This window comes from Poecilia formosa, unplaced genomic scaffold (genome assembly GCF_000485575.1).
Source record: "Poecilia formosa unplaced genomic scaffold, Poecilia_formosa-5.1.2 Scaffold42, whole genome shotgun sequence".
Taxonomy (NCBI): Eukaryota; Metazoa; Chordata; class Actinopteri; order Cyprinodontiformes; family Poeciliidae; genus Poecilia; species Poecilia formosa.
In genome coordinates, this window is record NW_006799981.1 from 2,399,041 (window position 1) to 2,416,828 (window position 17,788).

The following is a 17,788-nucleotide window of genomic DNA, read 5'->3' on the forward strand; positions in this document are numbered from 1 at the left end:
ACCAAGAGTGGTAATATAATAGAAAATGACTGTAATCAGTTTAACCATGTAATGCATATTCAGCCATAGTTTTGCAATTAAATGTTTTTATTATTGTTGTCCTTAGCATAATGATAGAATTAAGAAGTTAAGAAGTTACTAGTTACATTAATGAATGAATTTAAACCACTTATTTTTCAGATATCAGTACAGTACTTTATTATTAATGGTCTATAATTATAGTTATAATAATAATCATAATAATAACCACTGTTATTGTTACGACTAGTATAATTATTATAATATTTGTTATTATTACTAGTTACTATTTTACTATAGCTTATTATAACTGCTTATTACTGTTGTGATCAAAATACTATGAAAACACTAATATTCTTAGTAAATTAAACCACTTAATTTTATTTTTCTGATATCAGTACAATACTTTATTATTAATGGTCTATAGTAGTAATAATAACCGCTGTTATTATTACTACTGCTATAATAATTACAATGAAATTTCTATTAATATTATTAGTTGTAGTAAAATAGTTATGCGCTTATTATTATAAGAGTATGAAAATACTAATAATATTAGCAAATTAAACCACTTAATTGTATTTTTTAAATTACATGAATTATTATGAATATTAATTAGAATTGTATAATGCTAACATTAGGATCACTATTAATATTTTTAATAATTACATTTATTTTTAATTTGTCATTGCAAGACTTAGTTTTAATAATATTGACAATATTATCATTATTATTATTTAAATTTTTATTAATATTAGAATTTGTGATAGTGACATCTAGCAAAAAAGATCAGTGTTCTGCATCCACCCATGAAATTAAAAACAAAAGTTAAACTCTGTACAGTTTAATAATTTAGTTCAGCTATTTTGTATATAAAATGTTTTGTTTATTTACTTTATCTTTAGAAAATCTCCTTTCCAAGCGTACTCGCTTTGTTTTCCGAGGAGAACTTGCCACTCACAATATGGCGGATTCACTGGCGCGTCATTTCTACGGGGCATGGAAGCCAACGTGGCGTCTAGCTCTCCTACGTCTATGGTTGTGGTGTTCAATGGGGGCAGCCTAGGGCCAGGAAGTGCTGAACTGTTTTTCTTGCAGGGATGACAGCAGTCAGGAGGGGGAGGAAGGGGAGGAGTTTGAGTGTTACCCCCCGGGGATGAAGGTGCAGGTGAGGTATGGGCGAGGCCGCACTCTGAAGACGTACGAGGCCACTGTGAAAGAGGCAGACGTGGAGGGGGGAGAGGTGCTCTACCTGGTGCACTACTGTGGCTGGAACGTCAGGTAAGACAGGACCTGGGGAGAAATCACCTCTGTACACCCTAAAAAATAATAATAATTCAACAAATTTTATTTATGAACTTGTAACTCAGGTCAGGGGATCACCGCTACATGGGTATCCCTGCAGGAGCAACAGATTTATCCTTCACCCCTAGACAGTGCTCTGATTCTGGAGAATAGTGCGCCATCTAGTGGCAGAAACAGAACTGAGCATTTTGGGTTGACTCCTGGCTCAGTTTTGACTCAATCCTCTGTCTTTCTATCCCCCAGAAGTCTGTCTTTCTACAAAAATAAAACTAAAACTACAGACAGGATGATGATTTTGTAGCCAATCAGAGTTCTAGAATTGATCCAATCAGTGGTTTTGGTTGTAAATAGTCTTTTAATTCCCATGAGCTACTCTGGATCTTTTGAATGGCCAAACAAAGTGCTGCTACACTCACCTCTACCTCTCAACCCTCTCCCCCCTCCCCTGCGGGTTAGGGTCAATGCAGGAGCGTTAGGGCTAACCATGACCCAGAAGTCAACTGGTGCAATCAGCATTTCATCGTCACAGTGTTGTTGTGTGGTCCTCCAGCACTCTTTAAGACAGTGGGATGTTCTCTGCATCGTCTCTGTTGTGTGTGATGTCGTAAAACGTTTCATTTTCCACTCACACGACCCCCACACCGACCCAAATAGCTCCCCTTGGTACCTGTGGAAACATAATTTGTGTGGTGGCTGGTGTGTTTCTTTCCTCATCGTAAAGGTTTGTCTTTTTCTACATGATTCCTTTGGATTTTCTCCGTTTGCTGTTGAAGCTTTATTGTGTCACAGCAACATGTCGGTTGGTTGGGCGGGTGTCTGTGTGGTGGATGCTGTCAGCGTGGATGTTTGGCTCTTTGTCGATGACCTGAATGTTAAAGCTGTCTTGTCTCTTGTACTGATTTTTGTTCTTTTTAGATATGACGAATGGATCAAAGCGGACAAGATCGTGCGCCCGGCAAATAAGAACGTCCCAAAAATAAAGCACCGCAAAAAAATAAAGGTACGACCGACTGTGCGGAGGGCGGGCACGTTTTCGGCGAGAACCGGGTTCTGATGTTCGCGGAATAAAACGCCGGCTGTGTTTTGAATCCCGACAGAACAAAGCCGAGAGGGAGCGCGACCGACTGGAGCGACTCGGTGACAGGGAGGTCCTCGGCCCGAACCGCGTCCCGCGCTCCAAATGCGGCCTGAGTCACGACGTCTTTTCCAAAATGAACGAGAGCGAGGACAAAGGGACTCAGCAGCCTCCAGTCAAGTCGATAGAAATCACATCGATCCTCAACGGATTGCAAGGTAGCAACACTCGAAATGTGGCTCTACGTAGAAGTTTACTTGTGCTCCCCATCTGCAGGAATGTCCTGATGATTTTGGGCTTCCAGGTATTCAGGATACTGTTGCTTATACTGTTGCTTTGCAGCAAAAATGTCCTGGGTTTGAATCCTGGCATGGGGCCTGTCTGCATGCATATGTCCAGGTATTCAGGCTTCATCCCACCGTCCCAAAAATATGAATGTTTGGTTAATTGAATCTCTGAACGTCCCTTGGGAATAACTTTGCATGCATGTTTTTAATGTCCTGTTCAACCTGTCCTCTGTGTGCCTAATGACCCCTGCAAGGACCAGCCAGCTGTTTCTTGACAAGTTGAAGAAAATCCATATCATTTCAATACATCAACAAAGTTCTAACATAATTCTGTCTGGAAATTCAGACACTTTTATTACTTAAAAAAAAAAAACACACAATTTCTGTGCCGTCTGGAATTTAGTTCTTGCATTTTCCCAGTCTGGATTGGTTTTGGAAAAAATAAAAATGCACCATCGGATGTGCATTTTACTTTCACAATAATGGTTTTTCTTTTCAATTTTTTGTAACATAAAAAATAAAAAAATTTAAAAAAGGAAGGAAGTGAAACTCAGTAACTCTGGTGTTACAACAGTTCCCACTTTAGCTTAAAACATGGTGGGTCCTGGATTCTTCTGTATTTTTCTAGCCACTTTTTTTTCCATCAGAAGGGGTAAATCAGATGGCTGAAACTTGGGACACAGTTGGGTTCTGGAATGGATAAAGCAAGCATTAATTAAAACGTAAATTATTTAGAAAGACCCTGATCACAACCGTTTTGGAAATGCGCTTAAAGCTTGATTCAATACAGAATTACCAATACTGCCACAAAGAGCGGTCAGATATCCTGGCAGAACTATGAAGCGTCATAATTGTTGCACAGCATGTGGCCAATGTGCAACTTACCAAGAAACATTTATAATAGTGGTTAGACCTTGTGTTGGGTAAAATAAAGTCACAATTCAAACTTGTTTGCCCCATTTTTGTTTTTTTCAAGTCATTGAATTGGTCCGTAGTTGTATATTTATTTCCACATTGGTAAAATAAATTATTGAAAGCACACAATAATTTACATTCATGTCTGAACTAATGACTGTATTTTATCTTTCTGACCATGACTTTTTCTTTTTTGAATATGTGCAAAAAGAAATACTCGAACCATGAAGCTTAATATCAAAACTTTTATAAATTCAATGGTACAAACTCATCAGTATTCCCATTCTTATCCAGTTACATAATCTTACATTCATTACATGTATATTCCACACATATAACAACTAACGCCATATTCAGTAGTTAGCCCATCAATGCAGTTTATATTTAATTTTAACTACAGTGGATGGATAATCATTATTTCTTTCAATGTCACCAGCATCAATAACAAAAACGCCAACAATAATTGACTAATGTACATTAAATCCAGTAACTGTGAACTTCTCCTGTCTTCCGACTTATTCTTGAAGATAACAGAACTTTTCGTCTTGCAGCTTCCGAGATGTCCACAGATGAGAGCGAGTGTGAGGATGAGGAGCAGGAGCACGACGAAGAGGATCAGCCCAGCAGCAGCGCCATGCGAGGTCCGACAGAGCCGCCACAAGCCTCCGAGCGCTGGGAGAGCGGCGTCCCCTCCGAAGGGTCCAAAGCATCCTCCGTCTCCGGGAAGAGCCTGGACGCTGCTGGCGCAGAAAGCCCGGACGTTGGGAAGCGCAGAGGCCAGCCGGAGACGGAGAGAGAGGCGAGCACCAGGAAGAGAAAATCGGATGGTGCCGCCGAGAGGAACACGAAGGGTCTATCCAAAGTAAAGACCAGGAACACCAGGAGTGCCGACTGGTTGCCGAGTGGCTCGCCTCGGAAGCTGGAGGACAGGGGGGCTCTGTCCAGCAGCAGCTCAGAGGACGAGAGCGCAGCGCAGGCCGACATCCCGGCTGAGGAGAACGAGCGGAGCCGCACCAAAACCAAAGGTTCCCCTTCCAAGAAGTACAACGGCATGAAGGAGAAGAGCAAAGCCGGGAGGCAGGCCGGCTTCTGGGAGATTCCCGAAAAGAAGGCTAAGCCATCTGGGAATGCCGAGGAAAAGGCACCGGCTGTTCGGCCCAAAGGACAAAAGGACGTGTGGTCCAGCATTCAGGCCCAGTGGCCTAAGAAAACACTGAAGGAGTTGTTCTCCGACTCGGACACGGAGGCAGCCAACTCTCCTCCGCCCCCCGTCCCATCGTGTCTGGATGAATCTGGGGCGGACCAGGAGGCGGGACCCGAGGACGAAGGCTCCGAGGAACAGCTGGAGAACGACAAGCTGCAGGAGTTTCCCAGCAGCGGGAGCAACTCCGTGCTCAACACCCCTCCTACAACGCCAGAGTCGCCCTCCGGAGGAGGAAGCACGGTGGAGGAGACTAGTCAAGCACCGCCTCCTTCTCCGCCTTTGCTGCCTCCCGCCTTACCCTCAGAGCCGGTTTCCCACAATCTGCCCCCAGATCCGACTCAGGAGGAAGCAGCAGGGGGGCGCAGCGAGACGGACAGCAGCACGGTGGAGGTGGAGAGTCTGGGTGGAGAGCTGCAGGAGCTCCCGCAGGATGACGGCACAGGTAGGCCTGTCCGATAAACGATAAATCAATTAATCGCACGATAAATTAAACCTATCGACCTCATTTTAATTATCGGCTTTATCGTTTCTTCCTGTCTTTTTTTTCTTTCTGTTGATGACACTGAATGAAAAAAGGCTCAGCTCCACTGACCCTCCCTTCCTCATTTCCTTAGTGTAATGTCCAGCGCACACTACACGAGTTGTTGGCGGACTGTTGGCCCATTTTCAAAACCTGACAGAAATCCTAGGTATAACGGTTCGATCGGGTTCGTAGTGCCCTGTGGTGTCCAGCAACATGGGCACGAAGTAATGGCTACTAGTCCAGTTAACTAATTTTAAAACCAGCCATTAATCAATGCTTTACTAGAATCTACCTGTGACGATCCATGACGATCCACCATAACACACCACATCATCACAGGATGATCGGCTACAAAATCACCAGCGGCCAACGTTCTAAGATTGTCATAAGGGGAAAATAGGAGCAAAAAAAAAAATCGTGTAGTATGATCTACTGCATTAGGTAGTTGGATGTGCCCATCTTCTCTATTTAAATCTAGTGATTACTGAAGGGCAAAACAGTATACAGACTTCATATCTTCTCTCTTTTGGTTGAATGAAGTATTTATTTCCACTTTGGCTTTATGTTGTTTAGTTTTTATTCAAGTACGTTTTTTGTTAATGGAGACTGAGAATCCTTTTTGTTTTTATTTTTGGTTGTTTTGTTTAGTTTATAAGTTCCAGTGTTATGTGTTCTTTTGAGAATAAAGTGTATCTACAGAACAGCTGAAAACTTACCGGGTTTATCAACTGCAGTAGCAATTTGGCTCCAACTCCTCCCCTTGTGATTTCTATATTCTTTGCACAAAATGTTGAATAAATAGGAAATCACATGCATTATTAGTCATTTCCATTAAATCAGTGTCAAAAGGTCTTGAAACAATATTATCGTTTATCACAATAATTTTTTAGACAATTAATCGCTCTGCAAAATTTGTTATCGTGACAGGCCTAGGCACAGGTTCCCCCTCCAAGGTTTACGACGTCAGCCTGTCTTGCAACAGCAGCAGCAGCCTAGAGCTGAGCAGCAGCAGCCAGCAGGACAACGAGCAGAAGTCCAAAGGTACAAACGCCGCTAAACCTGTGGTCTCAAACTCCAGGCCTCCAGGGACAGAGTTCTGCAACTTCTAGTTTGTTTTCATTCCTGATGGTCCCGTAGAATCGGTTCGATTGGGGACCAAAACTGCAACATTTGTTATATTGTTAGCTGCTGTGTTTTGCTTTCACAGTGCAATGTGTCAAAGAAACCAAACCCTTAAATAAACCTGTTCCCCCTTACCGCCTGTGGTGGCACTGCACCAAGAACTACTGTAGGAAATGACACAAAAACCTCTAAGAAGACATGGACTCAACTTCCTTCTTTACAAGATGTAAAAAAAATTTGCAGTACCATCAAATTTTTGTCTTTGGTAAAAGACCGCAAGCCATTTCTCCCGCTAGTGATAGACTCACGTGTGTGTTTTGGTTGTATTTACCCAGAATGCCCTGCTCTGTAGTCCATTTCCTGCTTTTGGAGAGGTCTTCTGTCATGCTTTGAGACCACTGTCCTAAATCCTTCCTTATATTGTTACTCTTATTTAAAGTGAACTGCTGAGAAGCTGAAATCTCTTTTCTAAATCTGTTTGTAGCATCTGTGAGTCAGAAGAGGCAGAAGGAATCACAGACAGGTGGAGTCTCGAAGAAACACAAGCCTAACCGCAAAAGCCTCGGTGTGCCTCCCAAAAGGAACAGGAAAGCAGGTAGGAGATCAAAACCGTCTGAGTTTAAATGTAATCTGAAGAAGTTTGGAAAAATAGACATGAAAAGTTAGCTTTATGCTGTTTCTATTTTTGAAAATGTGCCCCCTTTTTATCATTTCATCAGGTTAGCAAAGTCTGTAGATCACTAAGATTAGTCCAGCTTCATCCATCCATTTATTCCATCCATCTTTTACTTAATTCATTCAAATAATTTATCTCTTTTTCACCTATTCTGTGCATCCCTCCATCTAGTGTCTGTATCTATCCATTCATTCATTCATCCATCCAGCAGTCTGTTCTTTTCATCCATCAATGTCAGCCCAATTCTTTCTCCATCATCCATCACATTCATTCAATCATTTATCCATTTTTTTCTTGTATTTCCAGTTGACTTTCTTTCCATCTATTTGTATTAATCAACAATTTTTTTCCTTTCATCTCTTCATGTCTTCCTCAGCTAACAGCAGTGACAGCGAGGACCAGTCTGTTGTCGAAGGCTCGGCCAAATCGGCCGCCTGTAAGAACACTTCATCAGACCTGAAGGCCGCCGCGTCGCCCAAGTATCACGGCCGATCCCCGCCCTCCAGCCATAAGTACCACAAGCAGGGAGACCCCGATCACTCCCAGCACCGAGACAGCCATGGAAGATCGCCGCGCGTCTACAAATGGAGTTTCCAGATGTGTAAGTAAAAGTTTCCTGACCTCTTTAAGTTTTTCATTTAATGTACCTTCTGGAGCCTCTTAAAAACTTTGACGAAAATTTATAAAGAAAAAGTTTTGAAAATTCTGAAGTTTTTTATTTTTCAGCTTGATTTTTTATTTTTTTTTCCCTATGGAATAATTACATTTCATTTCCACAACAAGGTGACACTAAAAGCAGGAACAAAATTATTGCTCTTTAGAAATCATAATAGATTTCCTGTAGTAGATATTTATCAAAAATTATAAGATGTATTTTAACAAAAGATAAGGTAATATTTGTGCCTCTAAACTTGTTTTATTTAGTAGAGGGGGTACAAATGCAGCTGCACTTTTCAGATTTTAAGCTGTAAAGATGTTTAAGATTATGTATCATTTTCCTTCTTTGTGTTGCACAGCAAAAACTCAAAATCTTACCAAGTATCTTTGGTCTAGTTTCTAGTGGAAATATCTTAGTACTCTTTAAATAAGGAAAAAGTAGGTCACAAGTAACTTGCCTTAAGCTGTTTGTAAGTCAGTAATTCATTAATATTGATGAAAAATTATTAGTTATGAGTAAAATAATCTGCCAGTGGAAGAGGAGATTTTCTCCTGTTGTAAGTTAAAATGTCTTGTTCCACTGGCAGACTATTTCGCTTAATAGACAATACTTTTTCATCAATATTAATGAATTATTGACTTAAAACAAGCTCCTGTTTCTGGCTGAAAACTTACTTGTATGTTCGTTTTGTCTTATTTCAAATGTACAAAGATATTAGCACTAAAAACTAGACCAAAAATACCTGATTTTGTGTTTTTGCATTGTAAGTCCTGGAGTTCCACCATGCTGCAACTTTTGGATACATTCCTTCTTTAGTACACCCAAATTAAATGAATGGTTAACTACCAGGCATTTACTAAACTTGCTGATGTTCCAAGGAGGAATTTCAGCCGTTTGGTTCAGGTTTGTTGGAGCAGGAATGCATGAAAAGTTGCAGGACGTCGGCACTAGAGGATAGACATAAAAATGCGACAGGGTTCATGGAGTGTCGGTAATTAATTATCAAGGCACTGTACTTTGTGTTACTAAACTCATTTGTTTTGTTTCCACTTAGCTGATCTGGAAAAGATGAGCAGTCTGGAGAGGATTTCGTTTCTTCAGGAGAAACTGCAAGACATCCGGAACCACTACCTCTCCCTGAAGTCGGAGGTGGCCTCCATCGACAGGAGACGGAAACGCATGAAGAAGAAGGAAAGAGAAAGTAAGTCAGCTCTCTGAATCTCTGCTGGGTCAAAATACAGGGGAAATAAAAAAAAATAAATAAATAAAAAAACACTTTCTAAACTTTTACTTTTTCTTTTTTCAAACCTGAAGGTGCAGTGGCCGCTTCCTCCTCCTCCTCTTCCTCTTCTTCACCATCCTCCAGCTCGCTAACAGCAGCAGTGATGCTGACGCTCGCCGACCCTCCGGTACCATCTTCGTCGTCCTCGTCTCAGAACTCCGGGGTATCAGTGGAGTGCAGGTGACAGGACGAAGCCGCGAGGAGCCACCGCACCAAGCACTTAACCAGCACCCCGAGGTCGCCGCCCCCTTTCCTTTTCAGCAGGATGGCGAGACGGACCTGACCGGTTCTCCGCTGCTGCTGGGGCACAAAGAACCGGACGAGAAACAAGCACTATTTTCTACTGACAACTGTTTCCTCGGCAAGCTATCCGCACTTAAGTGCACTTTTACGAAGATTGTGTTAAAGGAGAGGGAGGTTGGGGGGGTGAAAATTGTCAAAAAGATTATCTAGATTTCACTTTAGCGCTTTGTTTCTTTTTAGGGCTGGGCGATGTGGTTTAAAAATAAATTATGCAATTTTTTTCATACCAAATCCAATTTCCAATTTTAATCGACTTGTTTTTGCTCTTTCTTTTCCCAAAAAGAAGAAATTACATACAATACTTTCCAAAAATGACTTTTATTTCCTTCTGTGATGCAGTCGGGCCAACCTATGATAAGCTTTGTTTAATTATGAGGATATAGTCATAATTTTTGAAGAACATAGCGCAATTTTACCCAAAAAAAAATCTTAAAATTACTAGAAAAAAAGTTTTTAATGAGAAAAAACCTTAAGTTATCAGGATATGATATGACCACCTCATGTTGTGTAGTTCTTTCTTCAAAATGCACAGATGTTTGCACATTTTAAAGACATGCTGTTTATAATAATTTATTACTTCTTAAACTTATAGCACTAACTTTGCAAAATGCTTAGTGTTCCTCATTTTATCTGTAAAATGATGGTACACGTTAACGGTGTCTTCTAGCCTATCTAGTACTAGATAGTACTAGTGTCCTTTTATCTTCTAAAGATAAAAGATTCCTCATTTTACATTTAAAATGAGGAATGTTAATAAAATTAATACCTTATTCTTCTAATATTACGACTTTATTCTCATAATTAAAAAAAAAAAAACTCTTGGCCTGATTCTGATATTTTGCCGTAGGATTGAAATGAATTCAAAGTCCAAGTAAACAGAAGCAGTAAAACATGCCTGTCAAACAAAATGGCCGCCCTGGGAGTGCTGACATCACTCTGAACTATTGAAACTGAAGGAGAGCGCATTGGTAAAGAAAAAAATCCAAATTTTCCAAAAAATTCAATTAATCGATACAATCGATTTATCGTCCAGCCCCATTTCTTTTTATCGAGTTATTTTCTTTACAAGCAATAATGGCTTCCATTCGTTCGAAGTTGGTATCGGAACATTTCCGCTCCGTTCTGCGGATCGCCGCCTCTCTGGCACTAAGGGCAAACAAAACGTCAAACACATTTCTCACATTTCTCTGTCCACGCTCTTCATCTGAAGCGCTCCGTTCTCGCGTGCAGGAGGAAGGAGGAGGTTTCCGCCCAGCTCATCTAACTCCACCAGATGCAGATGGAAAAATGCAGTAGTGCCTTTTGCTCTTTTTGAGAATGACGGTCCGTTTTCTAAAAAAAAAAACTAAAAAAAAACTACCCAACACACTGACGAGCGGCTTGTGAGTGAGCGGCCAGCGAAGGGCTACATCTGACGGATGCTTTCAATGTGTTTGAGAATCTACTACTGAATACTCATCCATCTTGGGTATCACTGTGGAGTGATGAAATCGGTGAATGATCACTTCATCTATTTTTTTTTAAAGCCTGTCTGCTTTAATTCGTCACGTTTTCTCTCAGTCCATTAACTCTCCTGCCCTTCCGTCTTCGCTGAAGATGTGACTCTGCAACTGCATCAAACTAAATACAGCTGCATCCCATTACATTAGAATATAATCAAAAGTTTGATTTATTTCACTGTATAGATTCATTTTGCTCAGAGTAATATGTTTTTATACTTTAGGTGATTCTGGCTTGCAGCTATTAAAACACTAAAATTATATAAGACCGATAAAAATGGATTTTTAGTGCAGAAATGTTAGGTTGTGACCTACAAAAGTTAATTGTTGAAGAAGCTGTTCACAGGGGGGTTTTATGCAAACATATCGGAAAGTTTTGTGGAAGGAAAATGTTGAAAAAAGGGGATAACTGAAGTCTTATGATTAAAGATTATTTCTTTTTGAAGCTCTTTTTGCATGAATTGCAGTATTCAACCTGCTGCACTGCTGAGGTGTAATGGCGACTTTCGTCCCGTCTTTAATTGTCTCCCTCTTGACAACATTGATTAGATTCTTTGAGGTTTAGGTCAGGTAAATCTGTTCTCTAATTAAATAACCAGGTGTTGGTACTTTTGACAGTGTAATCGGGTTAGAAGTCATATGACACAGCACTCCAAATCATCTCTAGTAACTTTAAAGTGTGCCTTTTCTCTCAGTTTTTCCTTCCACTCAACTTCCTCAACTTAATATGCTTGAGCATAGCAGCAGTCCACAGTTTGTGAATCTCCTCTAAACTCTTCACTATGCTTTACTTCATGATATTCTCAGTAGGCTTCTTTCCCTGCTGCTTGTACATCTCTTTCTATCACGGTTTTTCCTTCCACTGAACTTTGCATCGATTTATTTAGATGCAGCACTCTGTGAACATCCAGCTTCATACAATAACATTTCTGTATTAAAAAAAACTTTTTTTGGGGGGAGGGGTCTAATGGAAATGTTCAAATCTTTTGTGAAATTGAATATTTTCATTATTTGTAATCAATATCTTGAGCAAAGATAAATGTTTGAAAAGTTTCGCTGTGTAAGAAAACTAGAGTTTTTACCTGCCTTACTGTCATAAACAAACTTTTCAATCATATTCTGATTTATTGAGATGCATTTTGTATTTTAGTACTGCCTAAAACATTAAAAACAAGAGTCCAACATTTGCAGTATTTCAAATATGAATTTTTACATTTTTTTTTTTTGCCACAGTAAGACTTTTCTGATTTTACTCTTGAACAGCAACAGTATGTAGGCCTGTTCTCGTCATCGTCCCTACAGAAACCGTTCCCTGTACTCCGAGCAGAATAAAGGTAGAGGTATTGTAAATGTGCATTTATATCACAAAGTGACGTTTGTGTGAACATTTCTAACGACATCCCTCTGGTGTTTTCCTTTGTATAAATCCCCCCCACTGTATGATATCCCGAAGTTACATTTTTGTCCAGCACTTGTATGTAATTGTATGCTTTTGTTATACATTTGTATATTGAGAAGTGTTTTGAGTCGAGCTATTTAATATCTTGCACTGTTAATAACATGTACTTTTCTGTACAGACAGTTTTACGGTTTTAACTGTAGTCAGAGTGTAAATACTGAGGGTTAGAGCATGTTTATTCTCCATGAATTTAATTTTTTTTCTTTCCTTCCTTTATGTTCCGCTCAGTCCAAATCCTGATTGTCCTTTTGTATTTTTCCTCTTTTTTTTTTTTTTTTCTTTTTTTTTATTTCATCTTCTCTGTAGTTTGTATTTTCTTTAGTCTTTGTTTGATTTTGCTTGTTAGGGAAGAATTATGGTGTTGGATGCGGCTGAACTGTTTTCCAACAAAACTCGGCCTGAAGCATCGTAGATTAAGACACAGTAAAGGAGCTTGTCTGAATAAAAACAAATAAATTTAAAAAAAAAAAAAGCTCTGTAGTATTTATTAGGCTCATCTGATGATGGTCATTGTGTAATTTATTGTAAAAATGTAAGCAAAGGAGAAGCCTCTGTTTGAAATAAATGCCATAGTTTGTGAAGTGTCTGTCTTTTGCATCAGTTTATTTATAAATATTTATAAGTATTTTGCATTTCAAGTGTCAGAAATATGAAACATTAATCTGAAGATGACAATTTCCCCCATTTTTATAAGGTTTTGTAATTATTCATTAAATTATGTTGACTTATTTAGTCTGTAACTGTGAATTTAGTTTTACTGGATATACATAAGTTACTTACACTTATGTTATTACTTTAGCAAGGTTTTTTGTCACTAATCCATCCTTTAAATAATCATACTTTCCTTCCAGCCTCATTGCATCGTTTATTCAAAAGAAGTGCCCACTTAAAAGAAACTAAGGATTAACGTGCAAACAAAACACATGACGTCTGTTGGATTGTTTCATGTTGATTAGATTTTACAGCAGATCTAATTTTGCCTTTCAGCTAAAGAGTAATGAGCTTTAAAAAATTAGCTTTTGATTGCTAAGTGGATCGTATTGGACATGCTCTCCTGTCAGGAAATACGCCACTTAATTAATCTGCAGGTTTGTGAAGTAATGACTCTTTAAGTGGATGGATTTATAAATGTAAACTTTAATTATAGGCTGTCAGATTACCAGCTCCTAGCAGAGGCTTGGTGTTAAACTGAGCAGATTTGAAGCTGATAAACAGAGATAAGGGAAATAAGTCAAAAACATCACACATTAATTTGGATTTCACAACAGACCTTTCTTTTATTACTAGAAAACTGACATACTTATTTTTATTCGAGTTACAAAAGACTGGAAGGGCTGTTTTATTTAGGAGAGATGGTATCTCAGGGCATTGTAACATTTCATTCATTGAAGCAGGTGTAAAAAGGCATAGATTAATTCTATCTTAAATTACATTTTTAAATTTCAATATTGTAATACTCATTTACCCATTTACTGTCTTTAAATTAACATTTAGCTTGCAAATCTGTCACATTATAACGCCAAACTTCCTTGTACTTTACTGGGTTTTCATGTGATGATACACCAGTGCAAAGTATTGCTTAATTCTTAACTTTAACAAAAGTCCTAGAATGTTTTATATAAATATGTTTTATATGTAACAATTTGAAAACTATGCTGTGTCTTTATTTGTTGTATTTTATTGTACATCCTGCTCAGTCAACACTTTTACAATTGTACATTTTTGAGCATATCTACCAGCTCAGAATAAGCGTCACAGAGAAACTCCCAACAGGTGGTGCCAAAATTTATAATTCCAAATAAATAAATAAAAATTTTAAAAAGTCAACAGCGCCATGTTTGTAGGAGACGAGCGGAAATGACCTTGTCCTGTGGACGTTACGTCTGACGTCAGGTGGTTCGTATTTCCTTTCCGTCGCAGTGTGCTAGTAGCTAGCCGTGCTTGTCCATGAGCGGTTTTTAAACATGATGAGTGGCAGGACGAGTGCGATGGTGGCCGGGATGTGTGGGGCCCTGTTCGTCGCGTACTGCATTTACTTTGACAGGAAGAGACGGAGCGACCCGTTGTTTAAAGAAAAGCTTCGTGAACGTAAGTTTTTATACCGACCGTGAAGTTGTGCTAGCATCGTTAGCATCATATAGCTAGCTGCAGCCCGCAAGGACACCGCACTAAAAACTCTACATACACTCTCCCCCATGATAGATATTTTCTATATTCAAGATGAGAACGAGATGAGAACATTATTATACATATTAGTTTCACATGTGAGATAGTTTTGTAATTAAACCTGATAAACCTAATTTAGCTTTAGTCTTTCTAATCCTGTAACCACGTGTTTTCCAGTTTATTTAACTCAATTCGATCAAAAAAAAAAAACTGTTTTCTTTCTCACAGGTAGAAGAAAACAAAAATCATCAAGCGAGAAGACGGGAATGGCAAAGGTGAGGCGTTTGTGACACTGTTACTAAATCAATTATGTCTTGACTATAAAATGGGTGATCTTGGACTGTTTGCTGTGTAGTTGCCTGACCTGAAGGACGCAGAAGCCGTTCAGAAGTTCTTTTTGGAAGAAATCCAGCTGGGAGAAGAGCTGCTGTCACAAGGTAACACTTCATCTCACATTACGATTTTATTAAGCTTACATTTCTACCTCAGTTTATAGATTCTACATCTAATCAAATCTTATTTATCTAAATCTCATGAAACACAAAATGTCCAATCAAAATCTCAAGTTCTAAAACATGTAAAAACAAAAATCTCTTAAATTAGGTGTTTTCATCAAGTGCTAAACAACTTGGTCCAATACATTTCCAGATATGCTCCGTCCACCCACCAGGCAACATTAGCTGCATTCCCATTGACCATGTACTTGCACAAATTGGAATTACAAAAATAAATTTGCCTAAGAAACGTGTCATTTTCGAAAAATGTGAGTTATTCCACTAAGGTACTTTTGTCTGTTTCGAAATTGGTATATTTTGCAAAATTGCAATGGAAACTCTTTTTTTGCATCACACAATCATGTGATCAACAACTCGATGTTACTGCTGGCAGAAAAGATGAATAAAAAAAGACAGGAAGTAGTTGGAGGAAGATGGCGTAGCATGTGAGATGTGTATCCTTTTAGTAGTTAAAGCTCCAAAATGGAGACAAGACATTGTAATGAATGAAAAGAAAAGTCAGAAAAATGTTGATTAATAGTCATTAATATTGTCATTGCAAGCTTGAAGTAGAGGCTGTCCTATTCAGATTCAGTTGCATATATTCCAGTTCGATTCAGTTATAGTGGGGGTTTAAAATTCAGATAATTTTTTCTTTTGCTAAAATGTTGAGCCCAGTTGCTTTCCATTATGTCAAGTTGCAACAGTCTTTTCTCCTGACAGGAGCAGAATCAATCTGCTGAAACCGATTGCAGTTTGAGAGGACAGAGCAAATCCAGGAATAAAAAAACAGAAGGAAAGATTTAGGAGTTTATTCACTAATGTTACTAATTAACATTAATCTTAAACAGATTTCTAATCCATCGAGTAAATGAGTGTTGAACAAGTATGCCAGGAAAATCTCCAGCACCTCGGGTGCAAGCTTAAATCTGAGATTCACTGATCAGTTGGAAATGATCTCAACTTGAATTAAATCATTTTGTGCTCATCATAATTGTCAGCTCCACACTGCTTCGTTTCTCTGAGTTACAGTTGGATATCAGTCAAACTTGAAAATCTGCAGGATTCACGCTCTGCACACCAGTCAGAATTAAGCAGATGGATCTAAAATGTTTAGTCTTTATCTTAAGTCTTTATCTGCAGCTTGTTAATGTTCAGTGTGGGGTGGAAACATCATGATAGTAGTGGTTGTCAGTGTTGCAATATTTAAGAAATTGCCAAATTTATTGAGCTATTTGTCAGTTTTGAAAAGCGAACCATAACTCAAACTGTTGAATAAGTGGTCAATATGCAGATCAGATTTATATACAAGATATTAAGCTGCTAATTCAGGAATTTGTGATTAAATGCAGCTGATGTTCGCTTTCTTTGTCACAAGAAACTCCAATTGATGTTTAAAAACTCCCAAAACTGCCAGGATAATTAGCTTTACTATCTTATTCCACTGTATGTTCAGTGAGGGCATCAATAAATTAGAAAATATGATTAAATACAGTTACTGTTTGCATTGCAGTGATAAAAATCACACTTCTTTATGTGACTTTAATAAAAAATGTTTTATAAATGGTTTGAGAGACTCAGATTGCTGTCATTTAGTCACAGACATACAGTTACCTAAATAATAAGTAGTTCTTATTGTAACTTTTTTCTCTTTATCACAACAGTTCCCCAAAATATTGTAATACAATTTTACCTGTATGTTTACAATTCCTTGGGATGATTTATAAAAAATGTGATTCTCATTAAAAATGGCTGCCACAAGTTTGAGATGAAAGCAGATTAGAAATCTGAAAGGTGAAGCAGGTTGTCCAAAAGTTTTTATCCTTTTTTGTTTTCAAAATGTTATTGTTTCTGACTGCATTTTTTGTTGTTGTTGCCTAATATGATGACCTTTTGTATAATTTCCCTCCTCTTCACTTCGACCCAGGTGAGTTTGAGAAAGGTGTCGACCACCTGACTAATGCAATCGCGGTGTGCGGTCAGCCGCAGCAGCTGCTGCAGGTCCTCCAGCAGACGCTGCCTCCGCCCGTCTTTCAGATGTTGCTCACCAAACTGCCCACAATCAGCCAGGTGAGACTCTTCTTCCCGTCAGAAACGGCACTGCAGCATCCTTAGAAAACCCCTCAGTCGCTTCTGTAGCTTCTGGGACAAGAAAGGGTGCAATATCAAACTTAGAACCATCCAAAGCTGAGAGCAGAGTCACTGTAGCTCTTTGCTATTTCACCTCTAAGACAGAAATACATTGAAAATAACATAATATATAATTGAACAGCTTTATAAGGTGTTAATTTTTTTTGTTTCTGTTTTCAGCGAATCATCAGCTCCCAGGCTTTATCAGAGGATGACGTGGAATGAATGTGCAAACGAGTTGGAGACAAAATTGCTTTTACTTCTCCTTAAAAGGGTTTAACGGTGATTACCGCAGCATTGTTGAAAATTGAAGACTGTTGTGACTTATCAGCCCAAATACGACATACTTTACGATATTCTGGAGTCTCTCCTCACTCTCATCAAACATTGTTTTCTAGTCGTTTTGTTTGTTGTTTTTACTCAGTGTGTTTTTTGTTTTGGTTGGAGCATCATGGCAATAGTAATATATTGAATTAAAGTAGACAATTTGTCGTATGTTGCTATGAGTATGACATTAAATTTGTCTACAGGGAGAAGAAGAAAAAAACAAAGCGTGTTAATTTCTGTGAAAATGCGTTGGCATTGTTGATTTAATGTTATTTTTATATTCTAGTCTGTCACCTATTTGTGTAAAACTCCATAATAAAACATTATAACAAGTTTCTGACTGCA

At 38.7% G+C, this 17,788-nt stretch overlaps 2 protein-coding genes across 7 annotated transcripts in view; both read left to right on the forward strand.

The window, feature by feature from the left end:
- Positions 1-9,492, forward strand: part of arid4b (AT-rich interaction domain 4B) — a 51,078-nt gene extending 41,586 nt beyond the window's left edge. For 4 of the 6 annotated variants that reach the window (XM_007551506.2, XM_007551507.2, XM_016671176.1 and 1 more), the window contains 9 exons: positions 1,117-1,299; positions 2,239-2,323; positions 2,421-2,616; positions 4,152-5,246; positions 6,255-6,368; positions 6,934-7,044; positions 7,502-7,726; positions 8,838-8,984; positions 9,098-9,492. In XM_007551506.2, coding sequence (XP_007551568.1) covers positions 1,117-1,299; positions 2,239-2,323; positions 2,421-2,616; positions 4,152-5,246; positions 6,255-6,368; positions 6,934-7,044; positions 7,502-7,726; positions 8,838-8,984; positions 9,098-9,249 — 2,308 coding nt within the window. In that variant the 3' untranslated portion in view covers positions 9,250-9,492. The remainder of the gene's footprint in view (positions 1-1,116; positions 1,300-2,238; positions 2,324-2,420; positions 2,617-4,151; positions 5,247-6,254; positions 6,369-6,933; positions 7,045-7,501; positions 7,727-8,837; positions 8,985-9,097) is intronic. The other 2 variants (XM_016671178.1, XM_016671179.1) reach the window with 2 other exon arrangements.
- Positions 9,493-14,214: 4,722 nt separating this feature from the next.
- On the forward strand, positions 14,215-17,788 carry tomm20a (translocase of outer mitochondrial membrane 20). Its single transcript, XM_007551509.2, has 5 exons — positions 14,215-14,414; positions 14,721-14,767; positions 14,848-14,929; positions 16,914-17,056; positions 17,297-17,788. Exons 1-5 carry the CDS (start codon positions 14,291-14,293, stop codon positions 17,339-17,341), a joined length of 441 nt encoding a protein of 146 aa, XP_007551571.1. The 5' UTR covers positions 14,215-14,290; the 3' UTR covers positions 17,342-17,788.